This window comes from Lampetra planeri, chromosome 26 (assembly GCF_965212315.1).
Source record: "Lampetra planeri chromosome 26, kcLamPlan1.2.h2, whole genome shotgun sequence".
Lineage (NCBI taxonomy): Eukaryota > Metazoa > Chordata > Hyperoartia > Petromyzontiformes > Petromyzontidae > Lampetra > Lampetra planeri.
In genome coordinates this window covers 13,165,641-13,192,863 of record NC_136132.1, presented here as the reverse complement: position 1 = coordinate 13,192,863, position 27,223 = coordinate 13,165,641, and the positions used below count along the sequence as shown (strand labels likewise).

The 27,223-nt window shown below is 50.3% G+C and overlaps 1 protein-coding gene across 2 annotated transcripts in view; it reads left to right on the top strand.

Annotated features, from left to right (window-relative positions):
* Positions 1-2,009: 2,009 nt before the first annotated feature.
* LOC144727779 (junctophilin-1-like) overlaps positions 2,010-27,223 on the top strand; it is a 115,082-nt gene continuing 89,868 nt past the window's right edge. For both annotated transcript variants that reach the window (XM_078606887.1, XM_078606886.1), the window contains exon 1: positions 2,010-4,773. In XM_078606887.1, coding sequence (XP_078463013.1) covers positions 4,395-4,773 — 379 coding nt within the window. In that variant the 5' untranslated portion in view covers positions 2,010-4,394. The remainder of the gene's footprint in view (positions 4,774-27,223) is intronic.

Sequence of the window (27,223 nt, the reverse complement as noted above, 5' to 3'; positions counted from 1 at the left end):
GTTTGTTTATTTGTGATTTATATATAATTTAAAAAATTCTGATGACGTCTATTACAGTCGACACGGAGCTTCCCACCGGCGGTCAGCTGGATAATCGGTAGGGCCAGGGCATCCGTGGCTACCACTCGAGGTGCTAAATATTTAGCGATGCCAGTTTCTTCCGAAAGTGGCTCATACGAGTGCTTATTAGATAAAGTTATTGCATTATTTTACCATTTTTGCTGATTTAAATATTGTTTCGTAATTTCAATATTTCACTTGAAAATGCAATGCAGGCAGGAAATATCGTTTGCAAGTGTCAAATGGTCTTGGAACCACTGGCGTTTGGCCATCTCAAGTGGCATCAACCCAGTAAAGATTTGGTTGGGACTGGACTCTCTGCTTCACCCAGGAGCCAAATTGTCCACTGCCAGGTCGTCACACCGAGTAGATGGCAGCCCTTTCGAGAGAGAACCGCCATGCACCAGGAGTTTTAGGGAATGCATCACCATGGATGAAATGACAACACAGAGTGCGGTCCACCGCAGTGGACAGGGCGGATGCAGAATGGGGTTAATGGTGGTCCGTGAGATTGTGGGGGCGGTGGCTGAGAACTCTGACCCAAGGGGTAGTAGAGACCGCCTGCTTAGCTCGATGGATCACGTATTGGTTGCTGCTACGTGTGGACTCGCTGTGGCTCGAGGTGCTTCACAGGGGGGAGCGATTGAAAGTTGGGGATGGTTGGTGGGTGGAGTGCACAGTAACACGGCTGCAGAGACTGCTGAACATGCAGCCACGGGTGATGGTGCCACTGCTCTTGCAATGCTGGTACTTCTTGCTGCTCCGACCAGGACAATCGCATTTTTCATAGTGACCTGAGTCACCAAACGTGACTATAGCAGAAACAAATTACTGTACAGCAATTAAGTAAACCGCAACTATAACAAAAATAACGTACGTGAGAATGTACACACATAAACCAATACATCAAATATATTAAAGTCTCTGCAGTGCAAATCGGCTCTGGCTGCTATTAATGCTTAGTACAGACGCTGCTACTGCTGTAGTTACGCCGCTGCAGATACTAACTGGTGCTATTACAACTTTCAAATACTACTGCTGTGACATTTTGCTTCCAATGTTCCTGCTGCTATGAACCACCGCATGCTGTAGAGCATTACGAGACTCAAACGTCGCCTGTGAGGGTGGGTGTGTGAAGTGAGTGGGTAAGGTGTCGGAGCTGAAAGTGGGTGAGCGCCATCTTTTCGTCAGCTACCTGGTCTGTCGCTCCACACGAGCTTCTGGTCTTCTCGGTCAGTCATGCCCTTCTCATGCTTGCAAAACGTGGACTCCCCAAATTGAATATCTGCGCCGGATTAAAACGTTCAGGCTGGGTTTAATCTATGATCCATCCTGGGCCAGGATGGATTGTGATGAATTCACACATCATTGAAATAGGATATATTCCCATCAGTGATCTCCGCAGGGCAAGGCTGCGTTGGCTGGGTCATGGAGCCCGCATGCCCAGCCACCGCATGCCCTGCAGCTTGTTAAGCCGAATAGAAAGGGCTAAACGGGTGCTACATGGGCTGGAGAGGAAATGGCCGAGTTTAGGAGGATGTGGAGCTGAGTCGACTTGCCGAAGACTGGTACCAGTGGAGTCAAGAGCGGCCTCTGGAGGAGGCTCATGAAGGACGCTCCTGGGCAATTGGGGGCAGTCGCCCCAACAACAACGAGCGGAGCGCTGGGCGACAAATACAGCACGTTTGCACAGTAGGGGGCACAGTTGGTGCATCTGCCCATCATCTCAGTCAACCCATGCATGGTACATGGGTCTGTCTCGTCATCTGTCAGCGAGTCTTCGACACTTCACGTGGCCTCGGAGTCCACCTGGCCTGGCACAAACGCCGTGGCGATGTCACCGCCACTTAGTGGCGAATGGCGGCTGTTGAGGTGAGAGGGTGAGTCGTTGAATGAATGGGAGTCGGTGGTTGGGGGGGGGTTAAATAGATGGGTACGTGGATGGATGGGTAAATGAGTGGAGGTGGAAGAGTGGATATATTGAGTGGGTGGTCTCCAGTGGCGAGCGGTGGCGCAGCACCTAAACACTGCGCTACGAACCCGGCGACCTGATTCCCGCTCACGGCCAACACTAGTGACTTATCTGAACCGGCCCTGAGCCTCCCCTAGGTAGACTCAGCCTCAAATGAGTTCCCGGTGCGGTGTTGTTAAACATCGCCACTTGGAAGACAGGCGACCGGACTTGGTGCTGGCCACCCACTCCCTCGTATACCGTGCCGGCCTTCATTAGGTGCTTGCTAACAGCACTTTCCCCAACAGGCTGGTAAGACTATACGGGAGATCTTTACCCTAACCTTGCACCTGGTGTGTTAAGTATATTGAAGACACAGCTGTATAACATCTGATGAAAATCTAATTTACATTTTTTTTTAAACCCCATGGCTTGACTCAGCCATTTGCATTCAAGACGATGCATCTCTTAAAAGCGTTGCAAATGTTCGTCGGTTCATAACCAAAGAAGTGTAGTCCTAACTTTGTCACAGTTCGACCAACACTGTTGCACTCAACCAACCGATGTAGGTAACCAGGGGATGGCAGCACAGGCATTAATTTTTTAGTCGTTCTGCTTTCCTCGTTCAGTGGGCCGGCCGTTGTATCGACGGGCCGTCTTTTACGTGTCTCGAATAGATCTGTGCAAATGTTTTTCCATTATTCCCTTGTGTAAGTGATCGTTTTCTCCTGGTTCTCCGATTTTCTCCCACGTGAAGCCAATACATGAATGACATTAGCCTATCGTCGCAATCCAGATCCATGTATACACAGCCCGAGGGTAAATCCTCTGATGAGGGCCTCACCCCATGCTTTGTGGATTGTGAGCGTTATCCATACTTCCCCGAGCTGGACGTCACAGATTGGATAATGCGGGAAGCTGAAATGTGGAAGCATAGACTACAGTACGGTAATGGATGTTACTCCACTGACCTCTGCTGGAAATTTGGCTCCGATGTAGGACCCTCCTGAGAATGGGTCTTGAGACTCTCCTGGCTAAATATTTAGTCAGGCCGAGAGCCTCCTGTCCATAACGAAGGAGGTCATTGCCTACAAAGATCTGTCAGTTCACCAGACTTGGTTTGTCTGACTGCCGGGTTGCAGAGTTTTGCTTGTTGCACCAATACTGCTTAAAATATGCACCCCAAAAAGTCCGTGTGGCTGATGACATGTTGTCAGCATTACTTTCATTTTTTTACGGAGCCACATAGAGTATTTGGGAAATGAGTCCTTCTGCAGACGATGTCAGCAAGGGGAGGGGTCTTCCGGCAGAGGGCGCTGCGTGCCCCTATACAGTCATCACGCCCCCCCAACCCCCATCTTCATTCCGATCAGAGAGCAGCACACGGCGCCCTCGCGTCGCGCTTCCTCCGAGCAACCTGTGCACCCCCCCCCCGCCTGCGCCCCACTTCTCCCCTCTCCGTACCAGCTCGTGGGTGACGAGGAGTGGGGGATGAGGAGTCGGGGATGAGGAGTGGTGGATGCTGTGCGTGGGATCTCGCGCGCGGCACACACGTGGTGACTGAAATCCAGCAGCGCTGCTAATTCCTCCCATCGCCAGAATCATCACAACCCACACCACCGTAATCACATCCACCATCACCATCGTCGTCACCGCCACCAATCATCTACCATCGTCACTGCCGCACGTCAACAACATCATCACACCATCAGCACCACCATCATCACACCTCCGCCACCATCTGCTGCCTCTCGCCCTCCGCCGCCCGGCGCGCCGCGCTGATGCGGCCCGGGCGCGTGCACGGGGGTGCGAATCCATCTGTGCAGTGTGCGCAGCAAGCGGGGGGGGGGGGAATCGACGTTGCCTTCACCGCTGCGCAGGCGCACATCGGGACCCGGCGCGGGCCTCCCTCCCCGCCGGCGCGGTTTATTTTGGGTCGGTGAGGGCAGTCGATCGCCTCGCTCCGCCGCCGACCGTCCCTTTCCCGGAATAAATTGGCAACAAGTGCGCACTTGCTTTTCCTGTGCTCCGTGCACTCGTCCACTCTCCCGGTGGCTCGCTTGCTTGTGCGCTCCGATCCAACAAGCAGCATCAGCAGCATCACCATCAGGAGCGGCGGCGGCGCGTGTTCACAGTCCGGGATCTTAACGCGGAACTCGAATCCATCTCCACGAGGCACGCGTCCTTCAGGAGTCTCCGTGCTGGGTCGTGTGCCCCCTCGTCCTCTCGTGGCTCTTCTCGTCGTCTCGCTGCACAATCGGGTCCTAGAGGGGGCCCCCCTCAATACTCCTGACCGCGCAGGCCCCCCCCACTCACCCCTACCCCCCGCCCCCCACAACCAGAGGAGCGTTGTGCGCCCCGCGGGTCTTAGCGCGTCGCATGCATGAGCGGAGGACGCTTCGATTTTGACGATGGCGGGGCGTTCTGTGGTGGCTGGGAGAGCGGCAAAGCTCACGGCCACGGCGTGTGCACGGGGCCGCAGGGCCAGGGCCGCTACGCCGGCTCGTGGAGCCACGGCTTCGAGGTGGCCGGCGTGTACACGTGGCCCAGCGGCAACACGTACGCGGGCCACTGGGCCGATGGCAAGCGCCACGGCCTCGGCGTGGAGAGCAAGGGCCGCTGGATTTACCGCGGCGAGTGGACGCACGGAGTAAAGGGCCGTTACGGCGTGCGCATGAGCCAGAGCAGCGTGGCCCGCTACGAAGGCATCTGGAGTAACGGCCTACAGGACGGATATGGCATCGAGACGTACACGGATGGAGGTGAGCGACCACCCTCACCCGACCACACATTACCTACTACACACGACACCCATATTTGACCACCCAAAGACGCCAGCGAGACGCGTACACGACGGCCCCCATCGGCACGGCCCAGTTTAGTGGAGGAGAGCTCAGTTCCAGGTTCGAGCAGTTGAGTGATGATTCTATTGATTGGTGATTGACTCCAGTTTCTCTGTCTTGTTCCGAGTTTATATGTGGGCTCGACTCTGACGCAAAGCACAGTTCGGTTTTCTCGATTGTTCACTCGCTACTCTCGCTGCGCGTCCAGTCAGTCGCTCCCTTGTCACTCACGTACCGCTGCTGCTAGATTGTTTGTCTCGTCTCATCCATACTGTGTTCAGCCACCATACCGCAGGATACATTATTTACTTTAACCATTGGTTCATCGCACCAGTCTGTCTTTGAGCTCTCTCCAATCATCTCTTCTTCAAAGTTCAATAACCTTGCGCAAAGCAATAAACGCGTTAGCTCTCCTCTGCTTTTGCAATCATTAGTGCTGTTGTGAGCCGCTTTGTGTCATTCGCCTTCGGGCCTATGTTCAGTAATTGCAGTTATAAAAAGTCAAGAGCTCGCCCCCCACTGCCCAGTACGAAGCCAAACCCATCCAGGTCAACGGATTCGGCTGTGTGATCATCAAGAGTCCCGTACTGAATGCACGGTACACCGCTTCAGACGACCATTCACCATGTTGGTCAGGTCGGGTTGGTGAGTGGGAGGAGCGGGGAGTACAGGATCGGTTCAGATATCACTCGGTTCGCCGTCGGGCCAGAAACAAACTCACGTTGCGTTCATCACGCGATGGTGCGCTATCCACTGCGCCACCGCTCCTCACACGACCAGATAACAGCTTTTAGTCACGTCGAAAGAGCGCTCGTTAACGTGACTTGAAAGTTTTTTTGAACCGCCGGACTATTCGCGTGACTGCGAAATAGATATCGCAACCCTCCCCTTGTCACGTTTACCAAATCGTTCCCGTTGAATAGAGCGTGGCGAGAGTTGCAGCACGAACAGGAGAACCGTGGCAACGCCTCGTTTTGTTGGGGTTACACGTGGTCGTGTGCAGACCACGACTCTCTTGACACTTGGTGGGGAAGTTGGTTGGAACGTCACTCGTTGACGCCTCCGCCCGTGTCGAGGACTCGGTCTGCCACACGTATTCGTCTCATCCTCCTACCCACTCACTCACCCACCTGTTCAACCATTCATCTACTCAACCATTCACCGACTCACTCACCCACCTGTTCAACCATTCCCCTACTCACTCACCCACCTGTTCAGCCATTCACCTACTCACTCACCTACTCACTCACCCACCTGTTCAACCATTCGCCTACCCACTTACCGACTCGGCCAACCACCCACCCAACAAAAAACAAGGACAAAGATCCCCTGTATAGCATTAACAGACTGTTGGGGCAAGTGCAGTTAGCGAACACCTCTGAAAGCCGGCACGGCACACGAAGGAGTGGTGGAGTGGCCAGCACCACGCTCTGCCGCCTTTGTCTCCCCAGTGATGACGTTTAAACACCGCACCGGGCAATCATTTGGGGCTGAGTGACCTCGGGGATGCCCGGGACCGGTTTAGATATCCGTCATCGATGTTGGCTGTGAGTGGGAATCAAACTTGGGTTGGCAGGTTCGGAGCGCAGTGAGATTACCACTGCGCTACCACCCCCCATACAACCACGAATTCACCTACTGGATCATCCATACTGTGCTCAACCCCGACACTGCACGTCGCAACACTCCTTTTTCCGCTTCGATATATTTGTATTTATACTGGAGGAATCCGATGAGCTATCAAGCTTTTTTTTTCACAGATGTCCACTTCGGAATTCCCATCGTCTCTGTCCCCACACCCTGACAATATCCTTGCTGAATTCAAGAGACACGTCAACTCTTATTGTAACTTCGGCTGAGCTGTTTGTGTGTTGCTGACCGATTGACGTTTCGTGCCATTGTACTCTGTGCTCAGCTACTCCGTTTGAAAACAAAAGCGGCACACAGAAGGATAGGGAGCCATGTTCAGGGTGCCCCCCACCACTCGCGATTCATTTCATGCCCCCTCCTACCCCTCCTTAAAATCAAGCGATGTTTATCTTCCATAATAGATGGACTTTTTTTGGGTTAAATCGTAAATATAAATGTGTCGTTAAACCCGCCACCACCCGACACAGCCAATCGGTAAGGTTTGTCACGTAAACAAAACGTGCCAATTAGTTACTGGTTCAGCACACCGATTGTGTATTGGAGAGTAAACCCACTACAACATTTACAATTCGAGTACCGTGACGTTTCGCCAGTAATTACAGCAACAACCAATCCCATCAGGGGACGGCCAGAGTTGTGCAGAAATCCTCCTCCTGTTTCGGTCTTAATTAGAGTGTTTAACGACATTTATACAGGGTGTTTTAAAAATATGGACCCGATTTAAAATCGCTATATCTCTGCAACCACGAACCGCCCATGAATGAAACTCTTACCACTTGAAAGGGCGGGGCATAGAGTTTCAAATGATTACCGCTAGATGCCTCTCCCAGCACACAAACAGCCCCTAGCCTCAGTCATTCGCAAGACACACTGCCTCAACGTTGGATAGTTTGCACGGGACCCCAAGACTTGGCGCTACACTCTTGGCCCCCAAGTTCCCCAGACATCGCACCCTGCGACTTTTTATTGTGGGGATACGTCAAAGACCCTGTTTTGTGCCACCATTAGCGTCTAATCTGGATGACCGCAAAAACATAATCACGGCAGCGGTGACTTCAGTGGAAGACACTTTGAGAGGCGTTTGGGACGAATTCAACTATCGCCTCGATGTCCGTACAGCAGGTGGAGGGCACATAGATCATTTATAAAATGTTTAGGAAAACTTCATAACTCATTAAACCGTTTGTAACTTTTAGTGTAATTGTAACATGTTGCCATCGTGAACATTTTTAAACCACCTTGTATTTACGCGATCTAACCCAAGAAAAAAACCTTATGGATAATATTGGTCACGAAAGCCCGCTACGTGTTAAATTGGTTATTATCGTTGGCGTCCGTGTCACGGCTGCCCAACGCAAGTTCTAAGCTTTGCTAATGAGACGGGAACTTTTAAGTTACGGACAGGAGCGTCGTTAGGGGCCATCCATTTAGTAAGTACGCATGGAGGGGGAGGGGGGGTTGACCCAAATGCGTACGTTTGCGTATGGGAGGTCTACTGACAATGTGCGTACGCATCGGAAACGGGGTGGGGGGGTGAAGCCTCGATAATAATTTGTCTACATTGGCCTTCAAATGAGTTAGATAGTCCGGCGGTGGACGATCTTTTTGCTTAAACACGTTATTATTAATCCTTGATCGTTCTGCGTGGATTAAATATCGGCCGTTTTATAGGATTCGGGGGGGGGGGGGGGGGTGTCAAGCGTACGTACGCACGCATGCAGGTGGGGGGGGGGGGTGTAAAAAGTACGCGTGCGTACATGGAGGGGGGGAGGGGTCAAGTTTTGACAGATTTTTGCGTACGTACTAAATGGATGGCCCCTTATGACACTAGTGACGTCGTTGTGACTATTTATCAACCGTTTGAATGCACAGGAAAAGCGGCAAGGAGTGTGTATATCTATCTGGAAGAGTGGTAGCGCAGCGGTTAGCACACTGCGACTACGAACCGGGCAAAACCCGAGTTCAATTCCTGGCCACGATTAACAGCGAGCGATCTCTGTGCTGCGTGGTAAAACACCCCCCTCTCCCCCGTTCCCCCGTATACCGTCAAAGGGCATTCATCTAGTAGTGCATTGACAAAGGGATGTTATTCATTTTCACGTGCAGGGGCATCACTCGAATGCATCACGATTTCTCTCTGGAGTATTTGCATTAAGAACGCTTCAAACCTGGCTGACTGCAGCCTGCACCCATTTGGTTCACAATCATTAAACAAATGTATAATGTTAATAACAAAGTAGTTGTACTTACGCGCCCGTGCTCAATTTGTGTTTTCAATGAAAATTCTGGCATGTCTTCCACCCCCAGAAAGGGCATCTCGCACACTCAGGGGGTGCGTACACCCCAGGTTAAGAACCACTGACCCAATACATACGGCCAAGGTTGATGTTTGTGACGTCGGGACGCAAGGACCCGTTGTTGTTGACTATGTCACACAAACAAAAAGATACCCCGTATATCCTTAACAGACTGTTGCGGCAAGTGATGTTCGCGATCACCAATTAAGGCCATCATGACACCACGAGGTGATGGGATGGCCAACCCAGGACGCCTTCTGTCTCCCTACAGTGCTGATGTCACCGTCGTCTGTTATGAGCGAGAGTCGAACTCGGGTTGCCGGTTTCGTAGCGCATTGTGCTCATCACGCGGAGCATTGACAGAGGGGTTGTGCCGCATGCTCTTAACGCCGCTTCATGTCTCACCATCGCCCACACTTATGGCTCAAGTTTCCGTTGTAGTTTACATGGCCACGCTTCACGCCACGCCGGTCACTGCGGGTTGGTGAAGGCGACTGTGAGCATGGACGTACAGTCCAACAGTTGTTTTTTTTCATCACTGTGACAATGTTAGCAGCCAATGCACGAGACACCTCTTCTGTAAGTGGTGGTCGTCCGTGCAAGTGCTTATCGAGACTCAACCCCTTCTTAGCTCCTGAGATCTGACGAGATCGGGTGAATCCCTCGGATGATTTAGTCATAGGGCGTTGATGTGGGATTACCCAGCGGTGATTTATGACCGCTGCATAGACGTGAGGCATAGGGGTGTACACACGTGTGTGTACGTGTACAAATTAGTACCCGACACTGTAAACATCGCCACTGGAGAGACAAAGGCGGCCGCCGATCGTGGTTTTGGCCACCCACCCCCTCGTGTGGTGTGCCGTCCTTCATAGCTTTCATAGCAATGGTCTGTTGAAGCCTACATGGGGGATCTTTGTCTTATAATAATAAACTCGGTTCTGTATAGCGCAATTCCCACAAGACCTCAAATTCCTTTACATGTAGCTTAAGTGATAGAGAAAGCCTGTAAAAGCAGGTGTAAGATGCAATTTCAAAAGTTTTACAGACTCAGATTCCTTAATAGGCCAGGGAAGGCCAATTCCACAATCGTGGAGCCTGGCTGCAAATATCTCTGTCTCCCATCTCTGATGCACAGGTCACTCGACGACTCGTGTATCGCACGCCCACGCACCCTGAACGCGAGCGTCTTGCTTGCAGTTTCGTAAACCAGCGGTAAATATAGAGAGCGACTGCGTCAGCACGGGAGGCGGAAAGCGCAGAGCTCAGAGGCTCCCGCGGGAGGCGAGCGCACCCCTCGACAAGCTCTTCCTCTCACCTACCTCTCTCTCACCTGTCGCTCTCACGTGTCGCTCTCACGTGTCTCTCTTCCTCTCACATTGTCCCTTCCTCTCATCTTGTCCCTCTCACCTGCCTCTCTCTCACTTATCGTGATCACCTGTCGCTCTCCTTCTAACCTTGTCCCTTCCTTTCACCTTGTCCCTCGCACCTGTCTCTTTTACCTTTCTCTCTCATCTGTCTCTCTCTCACCTTGTCCAGCTCATCTATCTATAGAAGCTGTCCTCATCTGTGTCGTTCTCATCTCGTCACTCTCGCCTGTCTCTCACCTGGCTTTTCTCTGCCTTTCACCTGCCCTTCACTTGAATAAAAGTCCATCCCACCTTGGTTCAACAACTTTATATTCAGAAACTAAACACATTCTTCTAGAACACTGCCTTACAAATAATCTATATATATGAAAGTAAAAAATTGTCTGTTTGTCGGTTTTTGGCTTTGTGTGTGTTCGCGCGCTTACGAAGGATTTGGCTCTCCAACGGTGGGGTTTATGTTAATTATAAATAGCCAGGTACCACACCGTAAGTCCCGCCGTGAGCAAGCGCTATTCCTTTTTCACATCCGTCAACTTTTAATAAGTAAAATTAGCGATTATTTAGCGTTCTCTTTATTTATTTATTTGTTTATGACGCATGCAAGACCATACCAACTCGCGCGCCTTTAGTGGGGGGGACGGCCCATGCCAAGTCGCACGCCTTCGGAGGGAGTGAGGCGGACATTTTCTTTCGCGTTAAAAATGCTTTAAAAATACACTAAATGCTGAGCTTAAATCTTCACCGTGTGATGTCCCCCCACCCTGATGCGTGCAGTTACTAATATATACAGTCGCTAGATGCTACCACTATATGCCATAGATATTACTGCAGAGCATCCGGGAAGATTGTGGCTGGGGGGGGGGGGGGGGTCAGGGGTAACAGCCCAGCCTGTCAAGGTGCCACCTCAGCCGGCTGGACAATCTAGGCGAGGCCGGAGGCTCTGCATGGAACTAGGCCTCACCACACCACTCTGTCAGGTGACTACTTTGTGCAATGGAGTCGGAATGCACTGCTGTAATCATAGCAGGTACGACCACAGTCAATACGCACTGCTGTTAGATTTTTAAGAGTAGTTTTGAAATATTTTGTTGGTCTGGGTAACGCCGGGTATATAAGCTAGTATCTATATATAATATCCCATGTGTCAAGCAATGGTCCTTCTTCATAGCACATCTGTCCTATATTGTCCAAATGGCGATTGCCCAAAAAAGTTGCTTATTACATGTGTCCTCTTAAGGCAGCGTTATTGACGAACGTATTGAGTCGTTAGTGATTTGTGACAGTATCCCCAAGTAATTTGACTTCACATTCATCTCGCCTGGCTCACTGAATTCACATCACTTTCCCTGATGTTTGAACCCTTACTTGGCTGTCAGCGCCTTTTAGGGTGGCCACCTGTCGTGGTTTTCCCAGCTTCAGCCTCTTGTTGAGGAGGAGGAGGCAGCTACTTACTGCTCTCTTAGGAAATCTGTAAGTCTTCCCAGGACATTACAACTTCTGCTCTTGTGGCACGTCTGCGCACTGTACTGCATTTACCCAGAAAATGCGGCGCCCTTTATGAAACCATTTAACCACTCTCCGCCCTCCCACCCCTCTTCCACCCGAGAAGCCAGTCCTCTAGGTTGCTACACGGGATGGGTAATACCCATCGCTTTCACACTCACATCCGCTGCTGTGTCCTCACCGAACTCCAAACAGATCTTATTTAAAGCCAGCCTATCACTAATCTCGGAGAGAATAAGGTTACTCCGATCTGAACTCGATAATTTAGACAAGACTCTCTTACAAACACATTTAATGTTAACACAAAAAATGTCACCTTCTGATTGGAACCACGTTGATAACATGACTTCTGCTTCTGCTGACTCAATGTCAGCCAAATGCAAAGCTAACCTGATTTCTAAATTCAACCTCCTATCTAAGAAGAAACCAGAGCCACACATTGCAAAGCTGGATGTTAACAAGACCGTTAATGATGGGAGTTACTCCAAAATTAAAAACGATCCCACTAAAAGCCTAACGACGAAAACCAACAGTATCATCACGAGTTCGACTTCCCTAATCGAACCAAGCAAACGTCCCTCTCTAAAACCATCGGCGGCAAGACCTCCCAGACTCTATGGTCTTCCCAAAATCCATAAGGAAGGCACCCCGCTACGACCCATTGTGTCGACGATAAACTCTCCTACGTTCAAACTAGCCCGTTTTCTATCAGATACTCTGCTCCCTTTCACAGGCAAGACCTCTTCGGCAGTACTCAACTCAACCCAATTAGTCTCTATGGTTAAGGACATGGTACTATCTCCTGATGACATCCTCGTCAGCTTTGATGTAGTATCTTTGTTTACCAAAGTCCCAGTACTGGACACCCTAACAATAATTGAGGACTTAGTCCAACATGGATTGAATTCTGATGCACCTGCGCTGGTTAGGCATTGCCTCACCAACACCTATTTTACCTGGAATGGCACCTTCTACAAACAGAATGAGGGTACCCCTATGGGCTCCCCTTTGTCACCAGTTATAGCCAACATGTTCATGGAAAAGTTTGAATCAGACGCCATCCAGACATCCACCCTGCGTCCTTCCCTGTGGAAGAGGTATGTGGATGACACTTTCGTCATCTGGCCACATGGCCTCCCAGCATTGAACCACTTCTTGGACCACATCAATTCTAGACACCCATCCATCAGATTCACCATGGAAGTGGAGAAAGACGGTAAACTACCATTCTTGGATATTCTGTTTGAGAGGAGGCCTGACGGATCCTTGGGACATTCTGTCTACAGGAAAGCCACCCACACAGATTCCTACTTGAAACCGGATTCCCACCACCACCCATCTCAAAAGAATTCTCTCATCAAAACGCTATACCACAGAGCCCATAGCATTTCTGACAAACACCACCTGACCGGTGAATTAAGATATGTACATCGGGCCCTCAGGATGAACGGATACTCTGACCGTACTATCCGCCAAGCTGTCTCTCCCACCACACAGAAACAGCCACATGAAACTCCGACCAAAACCATCACGTTACCATACATAGCTGGCGTGACCAAAAAGATCTCCAAAATTCTAAACAAACATAAGATCCAAGTCCGATTCAGTACAGTGCATAAAATCCGTGATCTGATTCCATCTGTGAAGGATGTCGTTCCTGACTTACAGTATCCTGGAGTCTACAAATTGAGTTGCATTTGTGGTGATTGCTACATTGGAGAAACGAAACGTCATGTTTCTGATCGTGTCCGCGAGCACAAGTCAGATCTGAAACACGGCAGAACTGATTCTTCTGCCGTTGCCGATCATTGCTACAACTCGGTGGGCTCTCATGAAATTGTCTTTTCCGAGACCAAGGTTCTCTGCAAACCTCCCGGCTACCATCAAAGGTTTGTACACGAAGCCATACAAATATACAAACACAGACATAATTTCAACCGTGATGATGGGTGCAAACTTAGTAATCATTGGAAAGATGTTATCAACCACGCAAAAAAGACTTAATTACAATTTTTTGGACCATCTTACCTGACAGGCACTATTTTACTTTACTTTACCGAGTGTTAACATCCCCAGTTATTTTTTAACAGTACTCTCTTCATTGTTCAGCCAGCATTGGTATAAACATGGGCATTTTCGTTCTTTTGTCTATCATGTGTATCAGACCTCCCCTCCCCCTCTCTGTCCATTGTGTTGGCGTGTGCAGTAGTTTGTCGCTTGCGCACAATCGCTTCCACGCCGTCGCCCACCCTTTTGGCCCCGCCCCCCCCCTCCCTCCCGATACGTTCCATTCATTGGCTACCATATTCTGACGAGCTCCCCCCTCCCTCTCCTCCCCCCTCAACTCGCTTTTAAGGGATTACATCTTGAATCATTGCCTCACTTGATGCAGCTAATCTGGCTGTGACGGTCCCACCTGATGACGGAGACTTGTGTTGCCTCCGAAACGTCGTGATTTTTGTTTTTATTTTATTTTATTTTCATTAATTTTGATGTTTTACCTACGTGACTTTACCGAAAAAACCTAAGAATATGCTACACGGGAGTTGTGTTTGATTGCAGTTTCTTAAAAACGATAGTTTTAATATTTAGGTTTTCCTTGACGTTACACGAGTCCCCTTTCCTGACCCCACCCCCTATGAATTCCGTGAATTATCGCGCTTCCTCCATTATTGTTTCGATTCAACAACCGATGCGAATCGTTCTCTCGTTTGTGCCATTGTTTAACTGCTATCTCCCATCTCGGTTGGATCATCTTGCGTGCTCAATTCGTGTAAATGTTGCATTTTCATATGGTCATTATCGTTATCATGAGCCATTGTCTATCCACTGCTGGATTAAGATCTACCCGCGCTGTCGCCATGCCCCATGGTCCAGTGCTACTATCATCCATCTCACTGCTTCCTGCATATGAGCTGAATTCCCATTTTCCACGTAGGTCTTCATCTTGGGTGTGTTCCCTGCTCCGGCCGCTATTCCGTCACCAGTGTCATCCATTGGCACCATCACTCCCGGCGATGTGTCCTACCCATTCCACTTTCTTAATCATCAATATGATGCATAATTTGCATATGTATAACCGATTCTTACATGCACGGTTCCATTAAAGGATAGTGAATCGTAAGAATATATGTTTATGCCTGAATTGACTGATCATTTCATGTTTGTCGATTCATTGTTTTTATTGTTCAATTACTGCTAGATGCGGTTTTATTGTCAGGTAGTTTTAGTTTTTTTTACTTTTGAGGGATACAGGTTACGAAGCTGCATTAAGGCCGGAATGTAATGGCTTGCTCCAACCTCTTCCACCTGCCCCTGCCCTCGTTAAGGAACATCGTCTCCCTGGCTTAGCCGCTCTCCCCATGAGCTCGGATTAGGGAGGCGGAGATGAAAGTGGCATGGTTTGTGGTTCTGGGGACGCGGTCGCGGCGTTCAGCACCACGGACAGCGGCGGCGAGAGACCCGGACTCCCACCACCTCCTGTTAAAGGAGACTGAAAATTGGTGTTGACCTAAGACCTAAGTAAATGTTTTACATTAACCCCAAATACCCCACCTCAAGGAACCCGGTATTAATAGATATGTAAACTCAGAGATAACTCAGGATTTGAACTCGGAGGTAACTTCCCCCATCGACTCCTTCTAGGGCTATCTCAAAAGACACCCTTTCGAGTGACTCTGGCGTGTAATGACTTCAGACCTAATTGTTAAATGAACTTGGGAATGAGCCTCAGCCACATTCTTAAATCCACAAAACCACTTGTAAGGCACCAATGTTAATAGAGACGTAGCCTAGTAGGCTGACTAGGATTTCATCTCAAAGGTAATTTAAAAACTTCACCCCAGTGCAAGTGGTTAATCCTGAAACTCGCGTTCATGACCACTTGACCTTGGCACTCGCCAAGTGGCTCCTCTAAGGTTGAGCTTCACTCTGAACAATGCCCCACGAATTAAAGGACACTCGTGTTAATATAAGCGTGACCTTAGACCTGGTCTGCGGTTCAACGTGAGCAATAACCAAACCGTGCCGCTGGGTTAAGACTCAACTAACGGCTATTCTGTAGTGTCAACCTCATTGACTCACTTAACCAACATCTTGTTATTAGAGGGTTAACGCTAATGCTAACCTAGTACATTAACCTCCATGCTGACCCTCAGTGTAAGTAAAATCCAGCTGACATCAGCGACAATAAAAACATTGTCTCTCTTCAGAAGCCTTAACATCTGACCAAATCGCCTGGAATATGGCCAGTCTTAAAAATACCTGGGAAGCTCAGCAAGTTTGAGCCTGGATAGTGTTTGGATGGGTGACCACCATGAATAACAGGTGTTATAAAGTCCGGGCATATGTTGCAGACAGCAAAGGCCAGGTGCAGTAAAATCTGTTGTTGTACAGTGATACCCCGGTTTACGTCCGGGGATGCTTTCCTGAAAGGTGCAACGACGAATATCGAAACAACGTGAAACAATGCAATTTTTCTCATAAGCATTTATGATATAAGGAGGGATACATACTTTTTGGTTCTTTCGGTAAAGTCACGTAGGTAGAAATAAAATAAAATAAAACAAATCGCGACGTTTCGATCGCAACACAAGCAATCTTCATCAGGTGGAACAACCACAGCAAGAAAATGCTGAAGTAGGCGAGAGAGCTGCCATGGCAAGAGGTTATATAGGTAAGAAAGGGGGGACGCAAGGGGGGAGAGAGAGGGGGGGGGGTGTGGGGTAGGGGAAGGGGGCTGCGTGAGCGCTAGGGGAAGAGGACGTGAGGCTGGGGGTGAGGGGAAGTGGGCGGGGCTAGAAGTGGGAAGCTGAGTGTGGGACACGGAGGGAAAAATATTAAAATGTACTAATAATCGGCAGGTACGATGGAAACAACCACAATCAGTTAAGGCATTACCTGTTTAATAACATCCTTCCAATGATTGTTCAATTTGCATCCATTTTCTTGGTTGAAGTTATGTCTGTTTATATATCTGGATGGCTTCATGAATAAACCTTTGATAGTTGCCCGAAGGTTTGCAGACTCGCCTTGGTCTCGGAAAAAACAATATCATGCGAGCCCACAGCGTTATACAGTGAGGGAAAAAAGTATTTGATCCCCTGCTGATTTTGTACGTTTGCCCACTGACAAAGAAATGATCAGTCTATAATTTTAATGGTAAGTTTATTTGAACAGTGAGAGACAGAATAACAACAACAAAATCCAGAAAAACGCATGTCTAAAATGTTGTAAATTGATTTGCATTTTAATGAGGGAAATAAGTATTTGACCCCCTCTCAATCAGAAAGATTTCTGGCTCCCAGGTGTCTTTTATACAGGTGTAATAAACGACTCCGTCAGACACTGCTGGTCTCCGTTGGTCTTTTATTCAAGTTCTTTCTCCTCACCCCGCTGATCTCCTCCGCGGACCAGCGTCGTCTCGCACGCGCCCCCGCACGCGCTTCCTCCTCAGCTTCTACACTCGTCCTCACACCCCGCTGGTCCTGACAAGGGACCAGCGTCTCCTCTCGCGTGCCCCGCACGCTTCTCTCGCGTGCCCCGCACGCACCTCTCGCGTGCCGCGCACGCTCCTCTCGCGTGCCGCGCACACTCCTCTCGCGTACCGCGCACACTCCTCTCGCGTACCGCGCACGCTCCTCTCGCGTGCCGCGCATGCTCCTCTCGCGTGCCCCGCACGCTCCTCCGTTAGCTCCTCTTCCGTCAGTCGCTCCGCTCCTCCCCGCTCCGCATACCGCTGGCCGACGGTGTGCCGAAGCCCCATCAGCCACGTGGCTGATGGCGCGGCGGCCACCCAACGTGGTCCCGCTTCTTCACTCCATCAACTGACCCTGATCTCTTCCAGGCTCCCCTCTATATCCTCTCTCCCACGTGACCCTGACTCCTCCCCTTCCGGATCGTCCGATCCGGCCTTCCCATACTGCCCTGCTGGTTCCACCTCCATTCACCTCGCTACCCATTGGAGCCGAGGTAAACGGTGGCCCCTCCCACACGCCCCCCATACCGGGCTCCGCCCCCAATACCCCGGGCCGTGTGATTGGGCCAGAGCCCAGCAGCAACCCCATTTACGCTCGCATTACACAGGTAATGAGCTGAGATTAGGAGCACACTCTTAAAGGGAGTGCTCCTAATATCAGCTTGTTACCTGTATAGAAGCAATTAATCAATCAGATTCCAAACTCTCCACCATGGCCAAGACCAAAGAGCTCTCCAAGGATGTCAGGGACAAGATTGTAGACCTACACAAGGCTGGAATGGGCTACAAGACCATCGCCAAGCAGCTTGGTGAGAAGGCGACAACAGTTGGTGCGATTATTCGCAAATGGAAGAAACACAAAAGGACTGTCAATCTCCCTCGGCCTGGGGCTCCATGCAAGATCTCACCTCGTGGAGTTGCAATGATCATGAGAACGGTGAGGAATCAGCCCAGAACTACACGGGAGGATCTTGTCAATGATCTCAAGGCAGCTGGGACCATAGTCACCAAGAAAACAGTTGGTAACACACTACGTCGTGAAGGACTGAAATCCTGCAGCACCCGAAAGGTCCCCCTGCTCAAGAAAGCACATATACATGCTCGTCTGAAGTTTTCCAATGAACATCTGAATGATTCAGAGGACAACTGGGTGAAAGTGTTGTGGTCAGATGAGACCAAAATGGCATCAACTCAACTCGCCGTGTTTGGAGGAGGAGGAATGCTGCCTATGACCCCAAGAACACCATCCCCACCGTCAAACATGGAGGTGGAAACATTATGCTTTGGGGGTATTTTTCTGCTAAGAGGACAGGACAACTTCACCGCATCAAAGGGACGATGGACGGGGCCATGTACCGTCAAATCTTGGGTGAGAACCTCCTTCCACCAGCCAGGGCATTGAAAATGGGTCGTGGATGGGTATTCCAGCATGACAATGACCCAAAACACACGGCCAAGGCAACAAAGGAGTGGCTCAAGAAGAAGCACATTAAGGTCCTGGAGTGGCCTAGCCCGTCTCCAAACCTTAATCCCATAGAATATCTGTGGAGGGAGCTGAAGATTCGAGTTGCCAAACGTCAGCCTCGAAACCTTAATGACTTGGAGAAGATCTGCAAAGAGGAGTGGGACAAAATCCCTCCTAAGATGTGTGCAAACCTGGTGGCCAACTACAAGAAACGTCTGACCTCTGTGATTACCAACAAGGGATTTGCCACCAAGTACTAAGTGATGTTTTGCAGAGGGGTCAAGTACTTATTTCCCTCATTAAAATGCAAATCAATTTATAACATTTTTGACATACGTTTTTCTGGATTTTGTTGTTGTTATTTTGTCTCTCATTGTTCAAATAAACCTACCATTAAAATTATAGACTGATCATTTCTTTGTCAGTGGGCAAACGTACAAAATCAGCAGGGGATCAAATACTTTTTTCCCTCACTGTAATAATGGTCAGCTACGGCAGAGGTATTGGTTCTGCCGTGTTTCAGATCTGCCTTGTGTTCGCGAACACAGTCCGAGACATGTAGTTTTGTTTCCCCAATGTAACTACTGCCGCAGGTACAACTCAGTTTGTAGACTCCAGGGTATTGCATGTCAGGAATGACCTCCTTCACAGATGGGATTAGATCACGGACTTTGTGTACTGTATTGAATCAGACCTGGATCTTGTGTTTAAGATTTTGGAAATCTTTTTGGTAACACCTGCTATGTATGGTAAAGTGATGGTTTTGATTGGCTTCTCAGGAGATTGTTTCTCTATGGTTGGAGAAACAGCATTGCGAATAATGCGGTCCAAGTACCCATTCATCTTGAGGGCTTGGTGTACGTGTTCCAGTTCACTGGCTAGGTGGTGTTGGTTGGAGATGCAGTGGGTCCTATGGTGTAGTGTTTTGATGAGGGAATTCTTCTGGGCTGGATGGTGGTGGGAATCAGGTTTTAGATAGGAATCTGTGTGGGTGGCTTTCCTGTAGATAGTGTCCCAACGAACCGTCAGGCCTCTTCTCAAAACAAAACATTCAGGAATGGTAGCTTACCATCCTTCTCCACTTCCATGGTGAATTTGATGGATGGGTGTATGGAATTGATGTGGTTGAGAAATTGGTTCAATGCTGGCAGGCCAAATGACGAAAGTGTAATCTATGTATATCTTCCACACGGAAGGACGTAGGGTAGATGTCTGGATGGCATCTGTTTCAAATTTCTCCATGAAAACATTCGCTATCACTGGTGATAAGGGGGAACCCATGGGGGGTACCTTCATTTTGTTTGTCGAAAGTACCATTCCAGGTGAAGTAAGTGTTGGTAAGGCAATGCCTAACCTTGAACTTGATCATTTAGACAAATGTCTCCTACAATCACCTACCATTAACAGAAAAAATGTCAACATCTGATCGGAACCTTGTAGATAACATGACTGCTTCTTCTTCCGCAACAATGTCCTCCAAATACAAGGTTAACCTTATTGCTAAATTCAAACTTGTAAAAAAAAACCAGTGCCACACATTTGAAAGCTAGATGTTAACAAGACTGTTTTTAATCAGAGTAACAACTCAATCTCCGATAGCCTAAAATCGGTACTGGCTAGAGGGCTGAATTTTGCTGTCACCCCCAAACACATCCTAGTGGATGATATCATTGCCCAGGTGTAGCCCTCAAAGGCTTGGGACACATTCCAGCAGACGTGGCAAGATTTTAAATTGCCACCATCCTTAAAAATGCTAAGAAACCCATTAGTCACATCAGCAAAGATGAGAGCTCTGAACTCGCCGAATTAAAAAAGAGAGAAGACATAGTCATCCTCTCAGCCGACAAGGGCAATGCTAATGTCATCATGGATAAAACCGCATACAACAACAAAATCCAGGACCTTCTTAATGATGGCAGTTACACCAAAATTAACAAAGATCCTACCAACCGCCTGGCTACAAAAACCAACAATATTATTAACAATTCGACTTCTCTAATCGAACCATTAAAGCGGCTCTCCCTAAAACCTTATGCTGCTAGACCACCCAGATTCTATAATCTTCCAAAAAATCATAAAGAAGGTACTCCACTTCGGCCCATCGTTTCCACTGTCAACTCACCTACCTACAAACTGGCCCGATTTATGTCTGAGACCTTGCTTCCATTCACGTGCAAGACTACCTCAGTTGATGTAACTCAGCCCATTTGGCCTCTATAATCAAGGGCATCTCACTGTCTCCAGATAATTTGCTTGTCAGCTTTGATGTAGTCTCTCTGTTCACCAAGGTTGCTGTACCTGACACCTTAGAAATAATTGAAGACTTGGTCCAACATGGACTGAATCCTGATGTACCAACTTTGGTTAAGCACTGCCTTACCAACACTTACTTCACCTGGAATGGTACTTTCTACAAACAAAATGAAGGTACCCCCATGGGTTCCCCCTTATCACTAGTGATAGCGAATGTTTTCATGGAGAAATTTGAAACACATGCCATCCAGACATCTACCCTACGTCATTCCTTGTGGAAGAGATACGTAGATGACACTTTCGTCATTTGGCCGCATGGCCTGCCAGCATTGAACCAATTTCTCAACCACATCAATTTCATACACCCATCCATCAAATTCACCATGGAAGTGGAGAAGGATGGTAAGCTACCATTCCTGGATGTTTTGTTTTGAGAAGAGGCCTGACGGCTCGTTGGGACACTGTCTACAGGAAAGCCACCCACACAGATTCCTATCTAAAACCTGATTCCCACCACCATCTGGCCCAGAAGAATTCCCTCATCAAAAACTACCCCATAGAGCCCACTGCATCGCCAACCAACACCACCTAGCCAGTGGACTGGAACACGTACACCAAGCCCTCAAGATGAATGGGTAGTCAGATCGGATTATTCGCAAAGCTGTTTCTCCAACCATGGAGAAACAATCTCCTGATAATATTCTTGGTTCTTTCGGTAAAGTCACGTAGAAGGGAAGTAATAAAATAATAAAAACAAAACATAATAAAATAATTATCACGACGTTTCGGCCACAACGCAAGCAGCCGTCTTCAGGTGGAGAACAGGTCTGTCAAGTAGACAGTCTTCAGACTCTGTCTACTTGACTTGGAGAACAGGTCTGTCAAGTAGACAGTCTTCAGACTCTGTCTATTTGACAGACTCTGTCTACTTGACAGACCTGTTCTCCACCTGAAGACGGCTGCTTGCGTTGTGGCCGAAACGTCGTGAGAATTATTTTATTATGTTTTATTTTTATTATTTTATTACTTCCCTTCTACGTGACTTTACCGAAAGAACCAAGAAGATGAATCCCTGCAGTCACGAAAGCTTTAAATCGAAATCTCCTGATAAGCCAATCAAAACCATCAATTTACCATACATAGCAGGTGTTACCAAAAATATTTCCAAAATCTTAAACAAACACAAGATCCAGATCCGATTCAATACAGTACACAAAGTCCATGATCTAATTCCATCTGTGAAGGAGGTCATTCCTGACATGCAATAACCCTGGAGTCTACAAACTGAATTGTACCTGCGGTAGCAGTTGCATTGGGGAAACGAAATGACATGTCTTGGACCGTGTTCGTGTCATCCCACATTCAGCTTCCCACTTCTAGCCCCGCCCCATTTCCCCCCAGCTTCACGTCCTCTTCCCCTCGCGCTCACGCAGCCCCCCCTTCTCTCTCCCCCCTTGCCTCCCCCCTTTCTTACCTATATAACCTCTTGCCACGGCAGCTCTCTCGCCTACTTCAGCATTTTCTTGCTGTGGTTCCAACTGACGAAGATTGTTTGTGTTGCGATCGAAACGTCGTGATTTGTTTGATTTTATTTTTACCTACGTGACTTTACCGAAAGAACCAAAGAGTATGGATTCCTGCAGTTACGAAAGCTTCAAATCAAGGGGGGATACGTTCCTAATGTTGCCACTTCACTTATATTTCGGTTTGGACCATATAAATGAAGTATAGTAAACTACAGCGGGAAACCACTTGACGGGTAGCACACTTTATTAACACTTGTCTTGCCACAATAACACGTGTGGTCACTATTTCTCACGCTACACGTTCCACTCGACACATGTGGTCACTACAGCTCACGCTACACGTTCCACTCGACACGTGTGGTCACTACAGCTCACGCTACACGTTCCACTCGACACGTGTGGTCACTACAGCTCACGCTACACGTTCCACTCGACACGTGTGGTCACTACAGCTCACGCTACACGTTCCCGCTACACGTTCCCGGGCACTCCAGCCCCGTAGCATCCGTGGAACCTACAGACCCACCCCAGCTTGGGCGTGGGTCACGACCTCTGGGTCCCGCGGCCCGGCCCTCACACGGACGTCCGGCCCTGGGTCCCAAGGTCCCGCCTCTGAGCCACACAGGGCCCCAGTCCTCACAAGGACAGCAGGACTAGGTGTCTCAGGGCCCTATCTCTTCCTCCTCCGTCTTCTGTCTTCACTGGTCACCAACTCCCCGCGCGCCTGCGCGCACCGCCTTATATAGCCTCCGCTCCCAGGAGACGGAGCCTATGCGGACCGCGACGTGAGCACCCACCTTAGTTGACCAATCACCACGCGCTGCCACACGATCCCTTCGCTGTCAGCGCGCGTCACCCACACACAGCCAATCACCACCTCATAACCCATGACCCCGCGCTGACCTATGATCCCTCACTGTCAGCGCGCGTCACCAACACACACAGCCAATCACCACGCGCTGCCACACGATCCTTACCGCCAGCGCGTATCACCACTACATCACCCCCTCCCACATAGCTCGCAGCCGGCCCGGCTGCTAAACAACAACAACAACTACAAAAAAATAAATTCCTGCTCTTGCCCACCAGCAGTCCTCCCTTGAGGACCAGCACAGACATCGCACGTAGACAGCACGTACCCACGGTCACTCTCAACAAAACCCCCAGTCGCACACCCTCGCGTGGAGAGAGCCACGCTCCCCAGCGGTAACGTTTAACTCGCCCTAACGCAGAGCGGAACAAGTCCGCGGCCCTTGCCGCTGGAGGACCCGCATAGAGAATCCCTGCTCCATGCTAGCCAGGTCACCCCGTTCGCTGGCACGTAACAAACCCTCTACTGCAAATCCCGTGAGCCCCCGGCACACCAGGTTCGGTCTGCCACCGCACAACTGAACCATGACTCCCCGAGCCATATGAGCACACGGCCCATTAGTTTGAGACATACCACGGAGGTTTCGCCTCCGGGCTGTCAGGTCAGACATCAGCCATAGGCCGATGTGACCACAACTCGTGCATCACCCAATCAACAATGGCAGGCATAAACAGATGGAATATTTGCCCCACCGAGGTTTTTCCCGCGCGCTCAAAATGGCGGCCCCCTTCGCCAAGCGCATTCTCGCAATATCACGCGCGCACTCAAAATGGCGTCCCCTTGCGCAAAGCGCCTCGTCGCCATACCCCGCGTGCGCGCAAAATGGCGGCCCACGTGCGAACACGTCGCCAGTTTTCCCCGTGCATGCACCCCAGCTGCCCTTAGCTGGGGGTCACAAGACCCATCTGCCGTCACGTTGTAACAACCCCACCAACGATAGACGCGCAGCCCCAGCTTGCCGCGCACAGCAGTCATATGGGGGAAATTTTAACCGATATTTTAGCAAAACACATTGCTTACACACACCAACCCGCAAAGCAACCCCTGGCTGCCTGCAATGAACCGAATGAGCGACGCCACTTGGCGCCAATTTACGGCCCCATCACCCTTAACATCTGAGCCACCCACTACGGCGTCATCGCGCACCCTCATCGCGCGCTCTCTCTCTCAAAAAGCGCAATTACCTATAAATATATACGCAATCTCGTGTGCATAACCACCCATACAACCAAATTTTTGGGTCCCCCTCGCACAATTAATAACATTCCCAAACCCAATAGTCAACCAATGCATTGCACCCCGTAACCGTACTGAACAGTGTAACAGCACATGCAGTCAGCATATCGCGATCGCACGCGTACATTTAAGCACAATAGCAAGCAGATCTGCAGGCAACCAAGCCCCAGTATTTACATATTAACAACAATATTATTTACGCGTGACAACAACAACAACAAAAAAACCCCACTCCCCAAGTGTGCCCCGTAACACAACAACAACGCAACACAACGACACAACACAACAACAACCTATGTACAAACCGACGCGCAACACAATAAAAGTTATTCCGAAAAAAAAAACAGACGTGTCCAGTGTCTCCTTGGCTACCGATCCCCCTTCCGCTCGCTCCTTGACCGGGGTGATAGAGCGGTCGAACGGACGGGGAACGTAGTGACGAGACGATCCGGCCGCGTCGTCCCGCACCCCCACCTCATTTATTTGGTCAAGAAAAGTTGTGCGACCTAGCGCGAGTCCGCCTGGCCGGTCCATCGTACGGGACGGGACGCTGACGACCGTATAGTGGCTCCGGCAGCCCCGGAAGGCACGGTTCGGGCCTGGAAGGACCGGCCGTGTCGCGGGGATCCGGTCGCCGGCGGTCGACAGCCGTCAGTTCCGAGACACCTGGGAGCGGATCAGGCGAAACCATGTGAGGATCAGGCGAAGACATTTCCCTCCCCGGGTCGTCGGTCACATCACATGCGCGGTCCGCACGACACAAAGGAAGGCCATATGGAGGCGAGAACGGTTTCAGCCGGGAGGGGTGAACGTACCAACGGCGCTTTCCCCATTTTATCTGAACACACTGGGGGCGTGCAACCCGCACGACCTCCACGGGTCCCCGCCATGGCCTCAACAATTTAGGCGACGTAGCCAAAGGTGCATGAGGGCAGTGCAGCCAGGCCCTATCGCCCGGTTTCCAATCGTGCACGGACACCTTCAGTGCACGCAAGCGCTCGTTGGCGATTTGCTGAGACCTCGAATCAAACCGTGCGGCCTCCCGTGCCTCGGCGAGTTTTGCAACGTTCAATTTAATATGGTCGGCCAATTTGGAATTATGCCGTGGCACGGAAAGTCCCAGCTGAGTCTCCATGGCCGGATCAGCCTCCCGACTGTACATCAGATAAAATGGGGAAAACCCCGTAGCTGCATGGGGGGCCAATCTATACGCGGCGAGGACCCCCGGGACCTGCAAGTCCCAGTCAACCTGTGCCTCGCACACCTGCTGGCACAACATGGAAGTTAAAGTCCTGTGGAGTCGCTCCACCATCCCGTCAGTCTGTGGGTGGTACGGGGAGGTACGCACCTTTTTAGTACCCAAAATGTCGCACACCTCCTGCAGCAAGTTACTCGAAAAATTATTTCCCTGGTCGGTCAGCAAGCGTTCGGGAGCCCCCTTGTCCAGGACGTAGCCCTGGACAAAGGCGTCCGCCACGGCCGCCACCGACTGGTTGGCGAGTGGCCACGCCATAGGCCAACGGGTAAAGCATTCCACACCAACCAACAGGTACTTGTTACCCCTAGGCGTGACAGGAAAAGGCCCCAAAATATCCAGCGCAACGAGCTCGTTAGTGCGCGAGACCTGAATAGACTGCAGCGGTGGAGTTGATGCCACGGGCGGTGGTTTCCGTTCGGCGCAATCCACACACCCCTTCAGTATATTGACCACATCGCTCCCCATCCCCGGCCAATAATAGTCATGCTGGAGCAGAGCAAGCGTTTTGTTTACCCCCAGATGCAAGAGGCGTTCGTGTGCGGCCAGGACAACTTTGCCCCGCATAGCGGAAGGCACGACGAGTGCGTGCCGCCGGGACATATTGTCCCATCTCATTAACAGGCCCTGCTTGAGCAGCCAGGAGCCATCTCGCTTTCGACCCTCCTCGGGACCCCCCACCCTGCGACGCAACGCGAGCAGGGAGCTGTCAGCCATCTGGAGTCGGCCCCACTCAACGAGAGACAGTGAGAGTAGCGAGTCCCCTCCCGCAGGGGTAGCGGGAACGTCAACCATCGGCGCATTCGCGGCCGTGACCAACTCACTCTCGGGTACAGCACCTAGCGGTTTACAGCGCGCCGACCCCATCAAGCACGCACACTCGGGACGAGGCGACAACCCGACAGCTCTATTTGATGGACCCAAAAGCACGCCTTGTCCCGCAGTCTCCCCACCCAATGGCTTCCGCAACAGGAGGGACATCGACATCTGCGAACCCGGGGGCACGTGCACCGTCTGTGTCGCTAGCGCTTGGATCGTAGCGCACGCCGTCCGTATTTCAGTAAGGTTAGATACAAATGAAATACGGCGACCCGATGGCAGCTCAATACAACGTTGATCCACGAGAATTTGAATGGGCATCTTAGCCAAAAAATCTGTGCCCAACAGACAAGGAACCGCTAGGGAAGAGGAGACGAAAACAGGTCCCGCCAATTTAATATTCCCTATGCAAATGGTCGCCCGAATCTGACCGATTATACCCAACGAGCCCCCATTTGCCGCGTAAAATGGCACGTCCACCGGAAGCAGAGGTCGACATTGGACGGGGAGAATGTTATAAATGAGGTCGGAAATTATAGTCGCCGGCGCTCCCGTGTCCACCAACACCCTGACCTCGACCTCGTTTATGAATCCCGTAACGACCGACGAACCGGCCGATGCAGCCACTATTCTGTGGCCCAACTCGGA